The sequence below is a fragment of the Balaenoptera acutorostrata genome, chromosome 11 (genome assembly GCF_949987535.1).
Source record: "Balaenoptera acutorostrata chromosome 11, mBalAcu1.1, whole genome shotgun sequence".
Classification (NCBI taxonomy): Eukaryota; Metazoa; Chordata; class Mammalia; order Artiodactyla; family Balaenopteridae; genus Balaenoptera; species Balaenoptera acutorostrata.
Window position 1 is genome coordinate 99,914,104 of NC_080074.1, and position 17,110 is coordinate 99,931,213.

Below are 17,110 nucleotides of genomic sequence, written 5' to 3' on the forward strand. Positions count from 1 at the left end.
CAGGACAGTGATTTAAATGTATATGTATATGTCATATGGATGCCCTGACATCAGTGTAGGATGAATTTTAGAGATCAGAGACTGGAGGAGAAAGGAAATAGGTAGGAGCATAAGAGAAAAATCAGAAGAATTCTCACTGGGGAAAGCAAGCAACATAATTTATTAAGTATGCAAGGCAATGCACTAAGGCTTTTCCATTTCATCTGCATAATAAGCAAGTATTGCTATTTTCATTTGTACGAGACTCTCGTATAAGAAACTTACTTAAGGTTACAACAGGTACTGGGTGGCCACATTGGAATTAAAGCTGATTTTGTTGTCACAGGAAGGACCAAAACAACAAAAAAACCAAGGCTGTGATGTTATATATACATTCAGAATTTTTATTTCAAAACAAAGAACCATAGTAACAATAATAGAAAATCCGTTTGGAAATTATTCACAATCTGGTCACTGAGAAATGGGAAGACTTCCACACTGCATGACTGCCAACCCACTGGTTTCGAGGAGCCAGAGCAGAGGTGCAGTTAGAGGAAACTCAGCCGTTCCAGCAAAGCCCCACCCCATGGCTCTGTGAGTTTTTATCCAAAGGCTCAAGGACCAGAGGGAATGGTGAGAACTTAGAACCAAAACAATGGCAACAGGCAAGGGTTTGGCTGAAGGACCTGAAATATGTAAGCACCAAAGAGGGAAAGGGAGATCAAGCAACATATGAAAAAGGGAAGAAGGACCCAATCTCCATTTCTAAAAATACTGGGTAACTGGATGGGCGTAGAGGTGTCCGTGGCCTCTGGCAAGTGTAAACCCCTCCATCTCACCTAACTCCCTGAACCGCCCCAGAGATAGAAGCTTCAGTTTGTTTCTTACCGCCTTCAAAGAATGCCTCCCTCTCCCCTGTGACTCCCCTCCAGCACCCCCCAGAGGCACCGAGTCCCGATGTCACACGCTTTCCTGTCTCCCCCTGTTGTTGGAGCATGGAGCGAGTCCTCCACTCTCAGTCTCAAAATTTAGGGAGTTCTCCCCTTCCTCTCCAACAAGGAAAGGGAGCCAGATGAGACTGAACTCTAAAGTCTGAAAGAAAACCATAGATTCAAATTCCACCCAGCAGAGGCAGTGCTATCGACATACATGGGAATGAGTTTGAACACATTCTATCCAAAAGGGGGCCTTAGGAACACAGAGGAAACAAGTTACCCATAAACTACTTCACCCAGAGCAAGGTGACAGTGCACATACACTCACGCTCAAGTGTGGGCTCCACTGCACATCCACGCATACTGTCGAGTGTGGTCTGTGGGAAAGTTCAAGTCCCTGGAAGGGCACTTGACATAATACTATGGTAACATGGTAACAAGGGTAACTTGACATGGTAACAGACATAAACGAGCATGAGATGACCCTAATGTAACAACATACTTCAACTGGATAATAATCGTTCTGGAAAAATCCTCTCCCAGAGCTGAGGTTACAAATTCCAAGGTAGCTATGAACATCTCTGAATTCTTTTAAAGCTATGGCTTAAAACAAAATAAAAATCAACATCTAAAATCTTCTAAAGAACAAACTGAAGATATAACGAATCTCTACCAAGAACCAATATTTTGGCTTGTTCATTTAGAAGGCTCTCCCACCAGATGATAGGAGTATTTAAAAAAAAAAAAAAGTGAGTTCACTACAAAGAAGCCATTTGGTCCAGTGAGGGGAGAGAGGATTTCTAAAAATAACCATCCCTTCCCTGGACTCCATCCAAAATTAGAACCCATCAACTACCATTAACTACAATGCCCATCTTAGTGATAATCCTAGATTTCAAGTAATACTACATATAATCTTAAACAAAGGAAAAAGTTCCAAAGGAAACTAATAGCTTCTTTAGACAGGCACATGACTTTTCTGAGAAATCTGAGTTTTCACCTGAAGGACAGAAATTGTTAAGAGGCAACGTGCAAACCTCACACACATCATACACCCTCCAACAATGCATCACATTTCTCCCTAAATTTGTCCCTTCTTATTGCACCTTAACCTCTTCGGTATTAAATCTTCCACCGTATAACCTCTTTAAGCACCTCCCTCTAACCTCAATTTCCTTATGCTTTCATTATTTGGTAAAATTACTTTATACTTACAAAAATAAATATTTATGCAATAAAACCAGAAGATAAAATAAATAAAACTCAAGTTAGTTTGCTCTGCAGAGCCGTATGGAAGTGAGGAAGACGGTCTTATGGAATCCCTCTCTGCCCTCCACATTCTTATGTGTATCTGCTTCCTGGTAAGTCGAGGTTGGAGGAACTGCAGCCTCATGCCCACTCCCCTAAAGGCCCTCGAGAGACAATAGTAGAACCTAAGGGAGCAAGAGCTGGCAAAGTTGTCATATGCCAAGCAGCCAATCCCTCCTGAAATGAAGGCAGGTTCACTTGGTCTCTCCTGAACAGAAGAGAATGTCCAAGAAATGAAATTTTTAAAAGCCTTTGAAGATAACAACTAACCCCAGCGTTGGGATCCTCTGAGCGCCCATGAGTGTGTGGGATGAGAAAAGAATTGAGTAGCAGCATTCAGAAACAGTCCTGGGTTACAACCTGATGAGGTCTCTCTCTTGCTTAGGGAGAGGTTGCGTTTTCATGGCAGGAGGGAGGTGGGAAGGAGGCACTGCTTAGACGTTGGTGTCCTTCGTGGGCTGGATGCTGTTCATCTCCACAATGGGACCTTTCTCACCTCGGTTACCCGCCGGCACCTGCCCTTCAAAGGCTCGTGTAATTTCCTCAAAAGTCCTGCCACGAGTCTCAGGGACTTTGAAGAAGGTGAAGATCCAGAAGATAACAAGGAAGCCAGTGAAGACAATGAAAACATAGGCTCCTAAATAGAACTAGTCAAAGGACACAAAAAAAGGAGAGTCAGTGTAAAAATCTGGTCACTGACAAACTCGTTTCCTTCACAATCGTATCTCCAATAGGCCTGAAGCCATAACCCTTCTAGACTTCATGAAGACAGTAAGGTTTCTTCAGAGACTTGTTTATGATGTCACTGGTAACTTACTGTATTTCTCTGCCATTTTTTGTCATTCCTTTTCCTAGTCATTGAAGTTAGCTGTTTCCAAATACCTATTGAGTATTTTAGGCCTTTTGATTATGAGTTTTAAGATCTGGGTTTCTGAAAGACTCATGGAAACCGGGAATGCATTCTAGATGTCCACTGCTAGTTCCTTTACTTAACAAATCAGCTCTAGGCCATTTTATAATAGGACCTATCTCATCATTAACATCATAAAGCCATTAATGCTAAGCCAAATGATGGATTTTAAATATTGGTTTGGAATCCTAAGGCTTATTATTACCATTCTGTTTCTAGGCAGAACTATGTATTAGCTGGTTTCAAGATGGGCTGGGTGAGTTTTAAGTTACTTACTGCAGCTGAGGGGAAGAGCAGTCCAACCAAAAAGTTGGAGGTCCAGTTGGAACAACCAGCCACTGCCATGGCAGCCGGGCGGGGTCCCTGGCCGAAGAGTTCAGCCACAATAAACCAGGGAATGGGGCCTGGGCCAATTTCAAAGAAGGCCACGAAGGCCAAGATGGCCCCAATACAGATAAAGCTCATCCAACCATAATTATCCTACGAGAAAGGAACAAAGGAAAGTTAGTATTAGAGACAGCATGCCCCAGGCAGCATCCAGCTTCCCAGAGATGAGGACTGACTAATAATGAAAAGTTCCTTCTGTCCCGTGGTATAAAGGAGTTACTGGACCTAGAGGCCTTAGGTCCTTGTTTCTTTCTTCTTTTTTTTTTTTTTTGGCCTCACCATATGGCATGTGGTATCTTAGTTCCCTGATCAGGGATTGAACCCGTGCCCCCTGCACTGAGTGCAGAGTCTTAACCACTGGACCGCCAGGGAAGTCCTAGAAGCCTTGGGTCTTTGAAACCTAGCAGCGTGATCACAAATGTCATTCTGCACTGAGACCATTTTATCAGCTGTAAAAGGAGAATAATGACCTCAAGATTTCTTTAAGAATTAAATGAGATAATGTATTTTACAAACTATATGTTATATAGATATAGGGATTATAGCAATTTAATTATCTATCTCTGATAATCCACTTGTCTTAAAACTCTGGGCATGTTGCCTCTCCCAAATGTCATTTGTATGATCTCCAAACCTCAACTACCCACCCCCTCACCTTTCTGCACCACCCCCTTCCACCCCCTTCCTTCGCAAAGAGCACTCACCTTTAATAACAAAGAAATCGTCATGAGGATGGAACAAAAAGCCATCCCTCCAAGGCCTATCAGGTGTAGCGTCCTCCTCCCTGCCTTTTCTACCAGGAACACCTAAAAGAATAAAAAAGAAACATCTGCATTCCCTTTCATGAAAACAACTATATGAGCTCTGGAATCTGCCTGACCAACAGCAGGATACCTGTTATAGTCACACTTCCTCTCTTCCAGCTTCTAGTTAAAAGCATCCTACATAATCCCCTCTATACTTCCTCTCGCCTATCCATTCCCTACTTGTTTGAAGAGTGAAGACTGTTTTACCCATCATTCAATAGCCCTTTTCCCCCAAAAGGAATTAAACGAAAAAAGGTTTAACTAAATGACAGAAGGGGGGTGTGAAAGGACATGAAACCCATCCTTGAACGTGTGTAGCAAGAATTCTTCTCCCACCTCAACAATGATCAAAACATCCGACTTACAGAAACCACGGTGAAGATGGTATTAACCACGCCTGCACCAATAGTGGCATAGATCGGCTCCTTGACACCTGCATCTTTGAAGATTCCTGTCGAGTAATAGAACACCTAACAGGGAACAAAAGATGCAACTGTGAAATACAATTGTGCATAGCAGTTACACGGAACCCTCCAAAAAATCAACTCAAAAAAGTCCCAGAAGTTAAGGAGTACTTCCCAGGGATTTTTGTTCAATCACGGTATCTTTTCTGCAAACGAATGATCTCCTGTATCTTATCTCTATTCTCTTCTTCAACTGTCTTCAATTCTAGCTACTTATTTCCACTTTCTTTTCCTTCTAACTATGCTTATTCTTACTGCTCCATTTAGTCTCTTCCTTAAGTTTACTTTAGTAACTTACATATAAAGGCTTAAGTCCCTTTAAGTTTTTCAATTACACTGTTCCAATAGACTTACTCCAACTCCCACCCTGACCAACAATGACAGGCATTGATGTCTCCACTTGATAGTGAAGAAACTGAAGAGTAACCTCAGCCTGATCGTAATTTAGAAGCAGAACTTGGGCTGGAATTCCAGGAACTAGGTCTTTGCAAGTGTTTTACGAAATAACACCAGCTATTATTTTAATTGAATATACACTATTAAATAAACTACAATTTAATGTATACTATTTTTATTATTTGCTCAACACTGTGCTAATACGTAGGGCTGCTACGACTACCACAGCTAAAGAGATGTCAAAACATTGGTCTCAGACCTCAAGATAACAAAGGAACAGGATCTAGATCGCTCAGTCCCTCAGGTTTGGTTTAGGGGTTTATGATTTCACCCAGAGTACCTGCCCTCGTAGCAGCCAGTGTTCATCAGACTTTTTGATGAACATATGCTCCGACAATGGGAGTGACCGTCTCCAGAAACAAGTCTTCAAATCCCTACCAACCTAAGATAGAAACTATGTGTATTTTCCAAAATAAGATTCAGGCTGAGCTCTTGGAAACTGAGATATGGAGTGTCATCCTCATTGAAAACTGCTGCTCTAGGAGAGAAGCATGGAATTAAAAAAAAAAAAAAAAAAATCGAAGAATATTTAATAATATAAAACTTGTGAGGAAAGACGTTTGAACAGTTAAAACTAGAGATGAATAGGTATGCCAATTCTCTTCCTTATATAAAAGCTCACATATCAAAAACCTAACACGTATATACGCATCTCAAGCAAACTTCTTACAGTAAAATCTTCCTGCCTGATGCCATGGAGCTAGGCCACATCATCTTACCTAAAGGCAGTTTACTCTGCTGGGTAAACACTATCCAGCCTCTTACCCCTCTGCCTTTAAGGGAAATTAGAAAACATCGTTTGTTCAAAGGTAGGTTGGAAAACTGACTTTCACACACCATTTCCTGAAAGGGCGGGGGTAGGGGCTGGGGGATGGGTAGGTCCTGCCGGCAGAGCACTCATCTATCATTTGTAACTTTCCCAGGGTGGTCTTTTTCTGATCCTGTTTTGCAGGGCTTCGACTGGGGGGAGGCAAGCAGGCGCCTGGGGTATAGAATTGAAGAAGGCGGTCCTTCTCAGGACACGTCTTGTATCTGGACACCTCACTCTAGTCCCAGCCTCGCTGTTCTGGAAAGTCTTGAGAGTATATTTGATTACGGTGGTTCTTCAAATGTGGAAATTTGAGATTGAGATCCATCAAAACCACCTGAGAGGCTTTTTCAAACTGTCTTTCCTCCCAAGGTCTGATATAACAGCCTCTAAGTCCTCAGGAGATGCACTGCTATTTCAAACACAAGTATCCTTGTGGTGCGTTAGGGAGAAAAGGCTAAGGACAAACTTAGTATTCTGAGTTATCACGTGTTTTGCAGAACGCTTTGTCACAAAACGATTTGATCACACTGATCACATTATGATGGGAAACCCTCAGGGCATGAATCAGTACTTAGAAGGGGGACAGGGGTGGGTGTTCTTCATATCCAAATATTTTATCTGCAAAAGGATAGGTGTAGGAATGCCCTCTCTGCCCACAACCAAGACTCAAGAGCAGAAGCTGATTTTTGCATAGAATACAATGGCTACCTGCCTACTGCTAGCTTCCATTTTTCCATTTAATTATCATAGTCACTATTCTAAGTTGTAAAAAAATATAGAGAATGGGGCTTCCCTGGTGGCGCAGTGGTTGAGAATCTGCCTGCCAATGCAGGGGACACGGGTTCCGGCCCTGGTCTGGGAAGATCCCACATGCCGCAGAGCAACTAGGCCCGTGAGCCACAACTACCAAGCCTGCGCGACTGGAGCCTGTGCTCCGCAACAAGAGAGGCCACGATAATGAGAGGCCCGGGCTTCCCTGGTGGCGCAGTGGTTGAGAATCTGCCTGCTAATGCAGGGGACACGGGTTTGAGCCCTGGTCTGGGAAGATCCCACATGCCACGGAGCAGCTGGGCCCGTGAGCCACAATTGCTGAGCCTGCGCGTTTGGAGCCTGTGCCCCGCGACGGGAGGGGCCGCGATAGAGAAAGGCCCGCGCACCGCGATGAAGAGCGGTCCCCGCACCGCGATGAAGAGTGGCCCCCGCTTGCCGCAACTGGAGAAAGCCCTCGCACGAACCGAAGACCCAACACAGCCAAAAATAAATAAATAAATAGATAATGAGAGGCCCGCGCACCGCGATGAAGAGTGGACCCCACTTGCCGCAACTAGAGAAAGCCCTCCCACAGAAACGAAGACCCAACACAGCCATAAATAAATAAATAAATAAATAAATAGAATACCATGGCCAAAAATTAGTAAAAATAAAAAATAAAAAAAAAATAGAGAATGATAAGCCCAGCTCACTCTGAATTTGCCTGTGTGCCCACACACCTCCTATTTGCTCCCCAGGGCTTTACACTGATTTTAGATTGTACAGTCCTGGGAAAAAACCCAAGGTGTATCAACTCTCAGATCTGCTTTGATTATATGGCCTACGTTATCACTGATAACATCATGTAATAAGACAGATCAGAGTTAAAGAGGACTGAAATTTTTTTAAATGAGTGGTCAAAAAAGAGGATTAATAAAAATTGACAAATTGTGATACTCTATATATTAAAAAAAAAATCTGGAAGAGGACAAATGTTAACTATAAGTTCCAAGGCTAAGGGTGACAAACTTTTAATTGATTCTCTCATCTTTCCACATGGAAAACATGTACTATAGATAATTTTAAGAAATAGGGAATTCCCTGGCAGTCCAATGGTTAGGACTCCGTGCTTCCACTACAGGGGGCATGGGTTTGATCCCTGGTTGGGGAACTAAGATCTGACCAAAAAAATTAAAAAATAAATAAATAAAAATGAAACAATTTAAAAAACGAAATGGAAACCTGGATAAAGAGCATTTTCTGAGAGGCTGCTCTGTGGCAAGCATTGTGGGGGACCCCTGGATATAAAAGAAGGTGAGCAACAGCCAATGCTATTCACCTCTCGTCAGGTGTTTTAAGTGGAATACTGTAGGACACGTTTGACATACAAGTGGGCACTCACAGCGTTGATCCCCGAGAGCTGCTGAGAGAGCTGGAGCATGATGGAGATGATGATGGGCTGTCGGTAGCTGGGGGCTCGGAAGAGCTCCACCACAGTGACTTTTTTTTCCTGTGCCATTCTTATACTCTCATCTTTCATCTCCTGGATGTCCTGAGCCACATCCTGGGTGCCCCACAATCGCTGGAGAACTGGTGAAAAGCATGAAGAGGAAAGGTTAATGATAAGATGCTGTCCCGAATTCCTTTTCCCCATGAGACGGATGGGAAGAAGCCGCCCAGATGAGCCCTGCATCTGGCGGCTCAATCAGCATCTGGTTTTAACTCGCCTTCTCACCCCATCCTTCAGGGGCTGCAAGTTTCTGACTTAAGCATAATCAGACAGGGAAAGGAGATGACAAAAACCAGATCCAATGTCCTCATCCTAAAACGAACCACAAGCCTAAGATTCCTACAGTGAAGGTGTGAAGGGTACTCACTCTTCTTAGCGCTCTCCTCTTCCTTTCTGTTAATGAGCAAGAATCTAGGACTTTCAGGGCAAAATGGAAGGGAGGCACATTGGAGGATGGCCGGGATGATGGTGAAGCCCAGGAGCAGGGGCCAGAGCTCTTTAGTCCCCAAGATGATGTTTAGCCCAAAGATCTAGAAACCAGACAAAGACAATACTATAAATTCCATACTTTACAGGCTACAAGTTGATTTAAAAAAAACGTTCAGAAGATCATCTGTTCTTTTATCATGGGAAAAGATAGTCTCTTCTACTTTTTCTACCCTGCCTGCTTCCTTAGCCGTCTGTGAACTATGGTAATATTAATTAATATCTGAAACATATATAGTTGAATATGTGCCAGACGTTCTTTTTTTTTTTTTCCTTTTTTTTTTTCAAACATCTTTATTGAAGTATAATTGCCTTACAATAGTGTGTTAGCATCTGCTTTATAACAAAGTGAATCTGTTATACATATACAATATGTTCCCATTTCTCTTCCCTCTTGCATCTCCCTCCCTCCCACCCTCCCCATCCCACCCCTCTAGGTGGTCACAAAGCACCGAGCTGATCAGACGTTCTTTTTTTAAATTGAAGTATAGTTGATTTACAATGTTGTGTTAATTACTGCTGTACAGCACAGTGATTCGGTTATGCATAGATATATATATATATTTTTTAAATATATTCGTTTCCATTATGGTTTATCATAGGATATTGAATACAGTTCTCTGTGCCAGACATTCTCTTGACTGTCTTCTCTATGTAAATTCATTTAATGAGTTGGGAAACTAACACTCAATAAGTTCTAGAGTACCTGGGCCACCAGAATCCCAATAACGATGCCCAGCTGGTTGAGAGTGCCAAAGGCCCCCCTCAGGGCAGTGGGAGATATCTCTCCAATGTACATGGGCACGAATCCTGTGCAGAGTCCACAGAAGAGGCCAATAACCAGTCGGCCCAGGATCAGCATTTCAACTGACTCCGCTATTTTGCAGAACCCCATAAGGCAGCCACCAGCGATGGCCAACAGGTTGACAATAAGCATTGAATTGCGCCTGAAAGATTAAACAAAAACAAGTGAAGTGGGACCTCCCTGGTAGCGCAGTGGTTAAGAATCCGCCTGCCAATGAAGGGGACACGGGTTCGAGCCCTGGTCTGGGAAGATCCCACATGCCGTGGAGCACTAAGCCCATACACCACAGCTACTGAGCCTGTGCTCTAGAGCCCATGAGCCACAACTACTGAGCCCATGTGCCACAACTACTGAAGCCCGCGTGCCTAGAGCCCGTGCTCCACAACAAGGGAAGCCACCGCAATGAGAAGTCCACGCACCGCAACTAGAGAAAGCCCCCATGCAGCAACTTAGACCCAATGCAGCCAAATAAATAAATAAATAAAAACGAAAAACAAAAACAAGTGAAGTTAGCAAAATAGACCTGCTCTCCCCCTTCTTTCCTAATCATTCTACTCTTCTCCAGGCTCATATATCTTTTGGTCTAATTTTTCCACTTTCTAGTATCAGAACATATCTGGTTGGGATAATCAAGATCAATGGTTCTTACACCTCAGTATGCATAAAACTCACCTAGAGAACTTGTTTAAGATTCTCCCCTCTACGTCCTAGCTGTAGGCTAGGATTTTAGCAAGCACTTTAAGGCCAGTTGTTCTCAAAGTAGTCCACAAACTAACAGCATCAGCTAGAAATTTGCTAGAAATTAAAATTGTCCCACCCTACCCCAGACTAATCATTAGGCCTGAATTTGGGTTGGAGCCCAGCAATCTGTGGGACTAGTTTTCCCTTGATGGGAATTTGAGGTGCTCTCATTCAAATGCATCATCACCTCCCTGCTCTAAGCCTCAATACTTGTCCTCAATGCAACCAGTATAGCCCCCTTCCTTGCCCAGTTTCTGATCAAGACCTGCCAAACCGGGACTTCCCTGGTGGCACAGTGGTTAAGAATCCGCCTGCCAATGCAGGGAACACAGGTTCGAGCCCTGGTCTGGGAGGATCCCACATGCCGCGGAGCAGCTAAGCCCGTGCGCCACAACCACTGAAGCCCGCACGCCACAGCTACTGAAGCCCGCGCGCCTAGGGCCTGAGCTCCGCAACAAGAGAAGCTACCTCAATGGGAAGCCTGCGCACCGCAACGAAGAGTAGCCCCCGCTCACCGCAACTAGAGAAAGCCTGCGCACAGCAACGAAGACCCAACTCAGACCAAAAAAAAAAAAAAAAAAGTATTAATACCTGCCAAACCGGTTGACAAAGAGTCCAACAGAAAAGGAGCCAATCATACCACCAACGGAGAAGATGGCCACAGACAAGGACCACAGGGACGTGAGCAGCACCTCAGAGGGAGGGTTTTTTAACCTCTCTTGCAAAGTGTAATTGAGAAAGTCCTTTATGATCTGCAAATTAAAATGGTTGGTGGGAGAGGAGACCGTTACAACTGGATGAGAAAAGAAACAAACATTGGGGATCTTCCCCTCCCTAAGAGAACAGCATTACAGTTACTTTCTAGGTAGCGGATCAAGGGAATAAATAGATGGCAATGGAAGAGACAGGTAATACACTGGAGTTAATGTTACCAGCTCTGAAAAGAATAATTTTTTATTTGTCCTGAAAATTCCAGTAGGTAGTACTGATATACTCTTGTTCAGTGACTATCCCAGCCACCCTCCTGCCCTGAGACTTTGTAACTAACCCCTAAGGGATAATAAAGGAAGTGTATCACCATAGGGTGAGAGGAAGAATGGGTACAGTCCAGGGTACAGGGAGCCCCTGAGCCTTTTGCCTTGATCAATGATTCAATTAGACCCCCACCAATATCATTCCCCCTCTAGGTCTTAGCCAAGCTACCTACCAAGTCTGTCTAAACTTGTTAATTCTGGAAACCCTACCTAAAGGAATAATTACCCTATTCCAAACTCTAGCTGCCTGGCACTCACCACCTCAGGAGCATTGATGACTCCAGTGTTGTAGCCAAACTGGAAAGAGCCTATTGTAGCAATCGTGATGGCAAAGATCAGAGGGGCGGTGACCTGGGGGGGAGGGAGGAGAGAAGAAACAGTCAAAACTCTTGATGGATGATTGCCTCTTATTAAGGAGATGTATATATCAGGAGAACTCAGCCTGTGAGCGGTATGAAAACAACAAAAACTTAACGATTTAGGTAATGACTGAGGAACACGAAAGAACTGAAGAGCTTATCTGGAAATACATAGGTGAGCGTGCAGAGTAAACTTGGGGAAAGTGGCAAGAAAATTTGGGAGAAGGGAGAAGTTAAGAGAACTGGGTTAGTCGGTTTGGAAGCATTCAAAAAACAGCCCCAGGTAAGAGCAAGCATAGAACTGTGCTCAGAAAAAATTGTGAGGGCAGAGTAAAATGCCTTAGGATTGCTAAGAACAACTGACTCTGGAAACAGCTAGATCCAGCGTACGCTCACCCGTACCCCAGATTCCACAGAAGCCCGAGTACTGGTGGTGTGTCGTCATCACCAGGCTGCTCTTAACTGCATCACGTAATCTACAGGATCAACCTACTGTATCCTTGGTCCCATCTGAAATTCTTCCCGTTCACTTAATAATGTACTGCTATCCCCCACCCAGCCACCAGGGGGCGAGCACAAGCTCACTCCCAACCCCAGATGGAGACATTTTGTGACGGGCCGTGCAGTAATCAACCCAGTCATCACTCACCTTGCTGGGAATAACTCCAGTGGGCGTGATCTTACTTTCCACCTCAAGGTAGCTCAATTTTTACGCCTGAGAACCCCAACCCTTCCTCATCTTAAACTCCTTCCCTCTCAGGTCAGACAGTGGCAGGCCAGGAGTTTCAGTTCCCCAAATTGACCTTGCCTCCCAGGCATCTAGTAGCCCTGAAGCCCCGCCAGGGCACCGCTTTCTGTTTAATCCTCTCCTTTTAGTAAAAACCTCTTCTATTTCTCTCATCATTTACTATTCTTGAGGGCCTTCCCACTTTTTCATCCCTTCTCTTCTTTTATTTTCAAGTAAGCTACCTTAGTGAATGAAAATACCTTTCTCCCTACAAATACTGCATCCATATAACACACAGTAATACATTAATATATTGTGCACTCACAATCAACCACAACAGGGAGGACAACTGGAATTCTCTCTCCTTAGTATCCAGGGAATCCCATAGGTCATAGAACAGATGGCTGGACACCGACCCAGGTCCCAAAACAAATCCCAGGTCCTTTCAAGGTCTAAGGCTTCCAGAGAAATCCTCTTGCTGGTTCTCAGACCCACACTCGTAATCAACACAACCAAGCAGCCCCTGATCCCCTGAACACTCAACCGTTTCATCCTCACATTCTCAGTAGCCTGTAATTGTACTAAAGAAAAAAAAAAAAAAAAAAAACAACGAGAAACAAACACAACTTCTCCAGGTGACTTTCCCTACCACAGGAAGATGAATCAAACGGGGATAAATCCTTTATAGGAAATGACATCCAAAGAGAACTGGTGGGAACTGCAGGCTGGGGAAGAAATGGAAAGGCTTTAAGATGGCTAGGTGACTCCGTATAAAAGAGAGCACAGCCATCACCGTTAAGGCTTGCCTTTCGGAGCGTACTCCAAACAAGCAAAACCCAGTAATTGTATCGCTCTTACCTTCGCTGTCCCCATGGCCCTAAATTAATTCCTTTCAAATCTTCAATAAAGATCTAGAGGTGGGATTCCAGAGACCCCTCTTCCAGCCAACAAAACCTCAAAAATGTCCTTCTCTGCAGCAAGTTTTCCGGCAGATCCTCGGTACCGCTCCAACGTCTCCTCACGCACCCTTAGGATGGGCACCTATTTATAAGCTCCGCAAAGGGCGGAGCCTGGGCGACAAGCCCCCAGCCCCACCCCACCCCCGCCCCCAGTGATCTCCGGACCTCCCGGAATTTTGTGACCTCAAGCTCTGCCCCCACCCTAGACAACACCCCCCGCCCCATCTCTTTAAAACCACATCCTCCACCCTCCCTACTCCGTGGTTTGTTTTTTTTTTTTCTAAGCTCATCCTCCTTCCCTCTTCTAAGAGCAGCTACAGCCTCTTAGTTTCACAGACAAAAATGCTACCAGAAAAGCCTGGAGGGAGGGCAGATACACTTTATTTTTTGCTCTCGCAAGCGCTCAGAACTGAATCAATCCGTAAAGAGATGAGAATAAACGCTCTCTATATAAAGCAAAGTCGAGTGGGTGCTACTAGATGAGAGTTAACGTTGTTTGACGGAGTGTAAACAGAAACTATTCCTACTCCTATGAATTTATCAGCTGCTCTTTGATTGTAGGCTGTGTCTACAATCTTGAAGGGGAGGGAAGGACAGTCTGAGTGAGAGAAGGAAAGCGAATGAAGGAAGAACTGGAAGAATTTTTGGCTCTACTACTCTCTCCTGGGAGAAAACCTGAATGTCTAGGAGCCAAACCAACTCTCCTGGGCTGCAGAAAGGAGAGAATCAGCTGCCCACGGGACACAATCCAAACTCCTGAAAATATGGCATTCACCAACTCCCCACCCATTCTGAATTCTACCCTTTCTGCAGTGTTTTGCCTCTAGTCTCGGGTTTACAGTGCCTAGAGAGAGGACAATGATCAAATTCCGTTAAACAGGTATTTGCGGAGCACAAACTACGCATCCGAAGTTGCGGATTCATCAGTATCTAGGACAGAAAAGTCCTGGCCCTCAAGGAATTTATGGTGCTTCCCTTCTTCCACTTAAAACATTAAACAGGGACGAGGCCAACGGATTCTCACACAACTGGAGATAATTAGCAATATCCTATTCCTTCTGGGCTGTGAATTTCTTGAAAGAAAAGGGTAGGATAAATATCTGATTTCTAAGCCATACAAGCAAAGTGAGCAAGATGAGTAGGAAAAACAGATAAGAAAAATGGGAGCAGAGGAAGACGAAGGAAAATAAAAGGAGAGGGAAGTGCTCCTGTGTGAGAGTTAACGAAGGAGGACAAGTTCGCTGTAGGTGGAGTTGGGTGGCTTTGCTGGGGGGAAATATCAGTGGTCAAATTCCTAATGCCTATTAATCTGTACACTAGCAGGCCCTGCAGGGGAAGAGCGGGTGGGGTGCGACAAGCCGGTAAAGAGGTAGAATTATGCGAGAGGAGCCACTGAAGAAAGTGCACCTTCCTTTGGGGTTTTGGTTGGGAGCCTGGAATTCAAACTGGTACTACTGGACCTGAAACAGACCGCATCGTGTGGTCTTTCCTGAAAGGAGGATTTTTAAAGAAAACTGAAGTATCACTGACTTACATTATTTTATTAGTTTTAGGTGCACAACATTACTGATTCGATATTTTTATACATTACAAAACGAAACCACTAAATGAGGATATTTTCTAAATCTCGTTAGCTGAGAGAACTGGCGATGAGTGAAACGTGACATCCAAAAAAACCTTCCCTGAGGTCATTCCTCCCCTCCCCCACTCTCCCAGTCTTCCAGGAAACCCTGAGCCTAGAGGCCCCTTTAGTTACCACAGCAACTGAATTTAGCAGCCAAAGGACAAAATATCCTGTATGGCAGCGCTGCCAATAAACATTCAATCTGAGTCATTTATGTAATATTAAGTTTTCTAAGTCGCCGCATTAAAATTTTTAAAAGAAAAACATAGGAAACAAGAATAATTAATTTTAATAATTATTTTATTTGACCTGATATAGCCAAAATAATACTATTTGAGTTTGATTAAATTATAATTGATTTATAAATATATTAAACTATAATTGATTAAATTATAATCAATTTAAAAATTATTAAGATAGTTTACTTTTTTCCTACTAAGTCTTTGAAATCCAGTGTGTATCTTACATCTCCACTTAGATTCTGTTTTCTACAGCTAAAGTAATATGTCGTTCTAATCAAAACAATAAAGTTGTGTTTAACGGGAAAATATTTTAAACTGCTTCAATTTTAAATGAACTAAAATTAGCAATTCGGTTCCTCAGTCCCACCAGCCACATAAGTGCTCAGCAGCCCCAGGAGGCTGGAGGCTGGACCCTGAAGCCTCAGTGAAGCGAGTCTTTTCTCCATTCTTTGATTTTTATTTATTATTTGGCTCACAATGTCATTCTTCTTCTTCTTCTTCTTCTTCTTTTTTTTTTTTTTTTTTTTTTGGCCACACAGCTTGTGGGATCTTAGTTCTCTGACCAGGGATTGAACCCACACCTTTAGCAATGAAAGCACAGAGTCCTAACCACTGGACTGCCAGGGAATTCCCTCACAATGTCATTCTTGGCTCTAAATCACTGCCTTTTATTTCTCCCTCTCCCTTGCCTTAGAATAATTATTCCTTAATGTTTTGCAAGAGTAAATGGCACCAGTGAAAGTAAAAAGTAGGTCTTTTTGCCCTTCATTCACTCAGAGAAGGCTCCAATGTAATTCCAGAACACAGTTATTTTTCCAATATTTATTGAAAGAACAGATGAAATAATTGTAAAGGCCTAGGATTATACCTGTCCCAAGTAATTTGTGTAAAACCAGTGTAGTGAAACAATACCGAGGGTCAAGATTTAGATGTCTGAAATCTGTAGGTGTTTTCTGCTGGGTAGAAAAAGAGGGAGGGTGAAGGGGAGAGAGATCTGAAACCTGTTTTCTCTGGCTAAACTCAGTCTGAGAAAATTACCTATAAGAAAGCTCAGCAGCTTAGAGGGAGAGAGAACATTTCTATCAATGTATATTTTTAAACGGTAACAACTGGAATTCAGCTGGATCTCAGGAATCTAAAAGTATGCTGAACATATTGAGATGAACAGTCCTTGAGCAAGTGGGACTTATAAGTTCCTGCTTCTCAGAAACCAGATCAGGAACCGGACTTGTCCCCAAGGTGACAGGGACCTCCAAGTTAGGCAACCCTCACGGTGGGCCACAGATGACAGTTGCTCAATACGACTGTTTGCTGATGTGTTGGGGGGATTGGCTGGGGGACTGGGGTCTTGGGTGCACTCTGGAAGCAGGCACCGCGAGACTCCAAGCTCCACCCAGTCTGGAGCCACGGCTCTGGTGACCAGTCTCCAGGGAGAATGCCAGCGGAGGAAATGTGATGGATAAATTTCAAAGTGGAATAGGTTGGGGAGGAATGTTATGAAATCCCCACCTAATAGTTTGTTTAATGGACGTCTGCTTAGAAGAATGGGAATGAATGAATCATGACCTGAAATCTCTTAGAGCCAAATGCAGGTAATCCGCCACCGTGAATCTCAATCTCCTTTTCGGGTTGCTCTGTGAGAGGATGTTTGGTAATATGATAACCAAGCAGGAAGACAAACAGATCCAAAATCCTAAAATCAGGGAACAAAGGGCTGTAAACATATTTACCTTGTCAAAGTAAAGACAGGGAAAACTACCTCTTCAACAGAACAATGTAAATGGCATTTCAAGGCACACAAAAAGCTAGTGACTGCT

The 17,110-nt window shown here is 43.6% G+C and overlaps 1 protein-coding gene across 4 annotated transcripts in view; it reads right to left on the reverse strand.

Annotated features, from left to right (window-relative positions):
* Positions 1-362: 362 nt before the first annotated feature.
* The window catches only part of SLC2A3 (solute carrier family 2 member 3), an 83,229-nt gene continuing 66,481 nt past the window's right edge, over positions 363-17,110 (reverse strand). For 2 of the 4 annotated variants that reach the window (XM_057556350.1, XM_057556349.1), the window contains exons 3-11: positions 11,641-11,733; positions 10,940-11,100; positions 9,509-9,749; positions 8,684-8,846; positions 8,209-8,396; positions 4,691-4,795; positions 4,224-4,325; positions 3,409-3,612; positions 363-2,869 (exon numbers count right to left, since the gene is read on the reverse strand). In XM_057556350.1, the coding sequence (XP_057412333.1) occupies positions 2,657-2,869; positions 3,409-3,612; positions 4,224-4,325; positions 4,691-4,795; positions 8,209-8,396; positions 8,684-8,846; positions 9,509-9,749; positions 10,940-11,100; positions 11,641-11,733 (1,470 nt within the window). In that variant the 3' untranslated portion in view covers positions 363-2,656. Of the gene's footprint in view, positions 2,870-3,408; positions 3,613-4,223; positions 4,326-4,690; positions 4,796-8,208; positions 8,397-8,683; positions 8,847-9,508; positions 9,750-10,939; positions 11,101-11,640; positions 11,734-12,390; positions 13,305-13,326; positions 13,506-17,110 lie in introns of those variants that run through there. The other 2 variants (XM_028162322.2, XM_057556351.1) reach the window with 2 other exon arrangements.